General features: G+C 37.7%; 1 protein-coding gene across 1 annotated transcript in view; it reads right to left on the bottom strand.

Moving 5' to 3' along the window:
* LOC106462224 (FRAS1-related extracellular matrix protein 2-like) overlaps positions 1–4619 on the bottom strand; it is a 137721-nt gene that overhangs the window by 18250 nt on the left and 114852 nt on the right. Inside the window, exons 11-14 of the mRNA XM_013922123.2 lie at positions 3781–3963; positions 3357–3487; positions 2144–2296; positions 568–775 (exon numbers count right to left, since the gene is read on the bottom strand). Of these exons, the coding sequence (XP_013777577.1) occupies positions 568–775; positions 2144–2296; positions 3357–3487; positions 3781–3963 (675 nt within the window). The remainder of the gene's footprint in view (positions 1–567; positions 776–2143; positions 2297–3356; positions 3488–3780; positions 3964–4619) is intronic.

A 4619-nucleotide genomic window follows, 5' to 3' on the forward strand; every position in this document is an offset into this window, starting at 1 on the left:
AACTAACGTGTTTATGCTAAAGTTCCGAAAGGCTTACATGTGCTTACAATCATTCAAACTAACGTGTTTATGCTAAAGTTCCGAAAGGCTTACAAGTGCTTACAATCATTCAAACTAACGTGTTTATGCTAAAGTTCCGAAAGGCTTACTCCCAGTCACTCTCGAGACTTAGCATCAAGAAAAGCTACGAGAAGGATAGGCTTAGAACACAGTCATTCTCGAGACTTAGTACCAAAAAGAACTACGAGACAAGCGTAAATGGTATTTAAATAAAACAATTAGGAAGTAGGAATGGGTGCACAAAAACGTAAGAAAACAAGGTAGGAATGGACGGGATAACATTACAACACTCCAGCTCGTTAGTATTTCAAAGTTAGATACGGTCATACCTTATCCTTTAAGGGTTACTGACCTAGCCATTTAGCTTATATTTATGTTACAAAAGTGCCGTTCAGGTTGACATTTTCAATTCCAATGGTCAATTGATTTGAGGTATTACTGATGGTGGCGCCAACCAGTTGTATAGGCTTCACTGCACCACCACCACTACAACATGCGTAAGCTCACCTGGTGCAAAGTAAATACTATCCAGAGTAATATCGTGTGTGCCAGTGAAAAAGGTTCTTGATTCTATGTTCCTCAGCTCGCTTGTTACACCGTCGTGACCGCTAGGGGCTGCCACACGCCAACGAAACTCTGTCAAATTGTCGTTGATACCTTCCGAGCTGCAGAGAGTACCTGTTCTATCAGAGTCTGGATGTTTAGGGTTACACGACTGAAGACAGAAAACATACACATATAAGTACAGATGCCCTAAATAACATAGTCACAAATAAGAATCTGGATGTTTAGGGTTACACGACTGAAGACAGAAAACATACACATATAAGTACAGATGCCCTAAATAACATAGTCACAAATAAGAATCTGGATGTTTAGGGTTACACGACTGAAGACAGAAAACATACACATATAAGTACAGATGCCCTAAATAACAGTGTCACAAATAAGAATATCTATATGTGTGTGTTTAGTGTTACTGGGTTAGACCCATGAATTGTACACAAGCATATATGTTTACGATTACATGCCAAGAAATAACTGGATTTATACCCACTCCACATTTATAGATTTCTATTCATTTATTTATTTAATCAAATGTTTGTGGTCACATGATTGTAAGAATCACGAATATGTATGTAAATGACTGCACAATTAGAGACTAGAAACGTTCCACGATTAGAGACAAGAAACGTTCCACGATTACAGACAAGAAACGTTACACAATTAGAGCTAGAAACGTTCCACGATTAGAGACAAGAAACGTTACACAATTAGAGACAAGAAACGTTACACGATTAGAGACTAGAAACGTTCCACGATTAGAGACAAGAAACGTTCCACGATTAGAGACAAGAAACGTTACACGATTAGAGACTAGAAACGTTCCACGATTAGAGACAAGAAACGTTACACAATTAGAGGCTAGAAGCATTAGACGATTACATACAAGAAGTATTACACCATTACAGACAAGAAACGTTCCACGATTAGAGACAAGAAACGTTACACAATTAGAGGCTAGAAGCATTAGACGATTACATACAAGAAGAATTACACCATTACAGACAAGAAACGTTACACGATTAGAGGCTAGAAACGTTACGCTATTAGAGGCTAGAAACGTTACACCATTAGACGCTAGAAACGGTACACGGTTAGAGGCTACAATCATTAGACGGTTAGAGACTAGAAACATTACCCCAGAGGTGTCGTTAGGTGCTTAAAATATTCAGGGCTCGGGCACATAGGCGCGGTAATTTTCGGCTCGGCGTTTCAGTTTGATATCGAATATGAATTTCTATTCTGATTTTCCACGACACTAACAGGGAATTCGAAGCACTGTCAAATAGAATAGGAGCACAGGACCTGTGTGCCAGCACCTAGCGACGCCTCTGCATTACACGATTAGAGACAAGAAGCATACTCATTACTCATGTGGTTTGGAAAAAAAAAGGTGCATACACGTATTAATGATTATCGGACTAAAGACAGACAACACACACACACGTGTTAATTGTTACATGATTAAAGACACGTTCTGAAAGTTATGTCATCAATTATGGCTAATGTTGAAACTCACCGTAATACACACTACTGGATACCCTGGGATAGGACTGGATGATGCACTGGCTGCATCATCGTAATCTTTCAGCGAAACGACCATTGGTTCGAATGGGAAGGTGACGTCAGCAACAATATTAACTTCTTGAATATAAATAATCACTTTGCTGTCCTGTTAATAATGGAAATATGTAGTTCTACATCACTAGTGTTAAAAACAGTAATTTAAGCCTCGTTGAAAATTAAACGCAGCATTATATACACTATTGCGCCTTGAAAGATCGAATAATGTATTATTAAAGTCTGGGGTGAAAGTAGGTGGCTAGGTGTTAAATGTTAAACAATTATAAAAAACGAAAATATCGTCTTAGCATTTAAAAGTCTTCTCTTCTGAATTAACATATTTTTAGTAACATCAGAAAAAGTTAAAAGGAAAGTAATAAATAATCATAAGTTTAAAAACTTTTACATATTTCTCAAACTGGACGTATGCAGCTACATAGGCCTAGACATTGATAAAAAGTCCTGACACTCACGTTCATACCTGGACTCAGATTTACCCTTACATCAGGAACCACATCCCTGTCTGAGCTGAAACTTACCCTTACATCAGGAACCACATCCCTGTCTGAGCTGAAACTTACCCTTACATCAGGAACCACATCGCTGTCTGAGCTGAAACTTACTCTTACATCAGGAACCACATCGCTGTCTGAGCTGAAACTTACTCTTACATCAGGAACCACATCGCTGTCTGAGCTGAAACTTACCCTTACATCAGGAACCACATCTCTGTCTGAGCTGAAACTTACTCTTACATCAGGAACCACATCTCTGTCTGAGCTGAAACTTACCCTTACATCAGGAACCACATCCCTGTCTGAGCTGAAACTTACCCTTACATCAGCAAACACATCTTCATCTATACTGAAACCTACCCATACATCAGCAACCACATCTCTGTCCGAGCTGAAACTTACCCATACATCAGCAACCACATCTCCATCTAGACTGAAACCTACCCATACATCAGCAACCACATCTCTGTCCGAGCTGAGACTTATCATACATCAGCAACCACATCTGCAACTGAACTGAGACCTTTAAATCTGCAATATATATATATATATATCTTAAGTGAAATCTACTTCTATATCAGTAACCACATCCCTATCTGGGCTGAGACTTACCTCTATATCAGTAACCACGTCCCTATCTGGGCTGAGACTTACCTCTATATCAGCAATCATATCTCTATCTGGACGGAGATGGAGAGTTAAAGCCTCACGATGCTCCTTCTCCTCATCGTACAGAATTTCGATTTCTACGATTATTCGGCTTACATTTTGTCCGAATTCCAGTTCTGCCAGAACATGATAAAATAAAAATTTATAAACTAATCAAACACGCTGTACTTAATGATTAAGACGAAAATCGAGATCGAAATGACATTTCATATATAACAGTGGTGCAACTTAAAAAAATTAATGCTGGGTGTAGTTGGAACTTCGAATGTGTTTGTTTAATTATGAAAAGTAGAAATGCTTGTTTCAACTTTCAGTTTCTCATACTCTGTTGTAATTTCTATTAATATAACTTACAATCTATACTTTCGATGGCTAGAAGTGGCCATTGCGAAATGATTTGTAGGCTTACCCCTGGAAAATGGAACGTAATCTTTTCCAGACTTGGCTGAACCATCTTTAGTGTGTACTCGCACGTGAGACGTTTTGCTTAGATCACCCCTTCGAATTACCGGTACTTCCACTACTGCAATGTCATCAGGATGCCGAGGTTCTTTTACATTATATCGATTTTTTTCGAATTTTATTACGGGTTCTGAAATAAATGGACGGGAGTCATGTTATTTTAAAGCAAAAAATATTACACGTGTAAAGTCCCAAGCTGACATGGGAATAACATAGCAGAAAATTATGTACAAAATCGGTCAAGACATTTGATTTGGGAATGACATGGCAGAAAAGTATGTACAAAATCAGTCAAGACACTTGATTTGGGAATGACATGGCAGAAAATTATGTACAAAATCGGTCAAGACATTTGACTTGGAAATAACATGGCAGAAAATTATGTACAAAATCAGTCAAGACATTTGATTTGGGAATGACATGGCAGAAAAGTATGTACAAAATCAGTCAAGACATTTGACTTGGGAATGACATGGCAGAAAATTATGTACAAAACCAGTCAAGACATTTCGCGTGATAACAGCCAAAATGTTATATTTGTAGCTTAACTTTTTAAAAATTACCCATCTTTGTATTATGTCAAAGTTATTTTAATACTCGCCAAATATTTTTTTCTGGTAACATAAACTTAAAGATATAATTCTCAGGCTGTTATTCTTAATATTCCAACCGCAGAAACTTCAGCAATGCTAGAAGATGAAAGATGCCCCTTGAGTAACATATTAGGTCGTCAAGAAATTAATGACGCTTATTTTTTAGATGAAAAAACCAGAACAACTTGTATAT

This window comes from Limulus polyphemus, unplaced genomic scaffold, assembly GCF_000517525.1.
Source record: "Limulus polyphemus unplaced genomic scaffold, Limulus_polyphemus-2.1.2 Scaffold1121, whole genome shotgun sequence".
Classification (NCBI taxonomy): domain Eukaryota; kingdom Metazoa; phylum Arthropoda; class Merostomata; order Xiphosura; family Limulidae; genus Limulus; species Limulus polyphemus.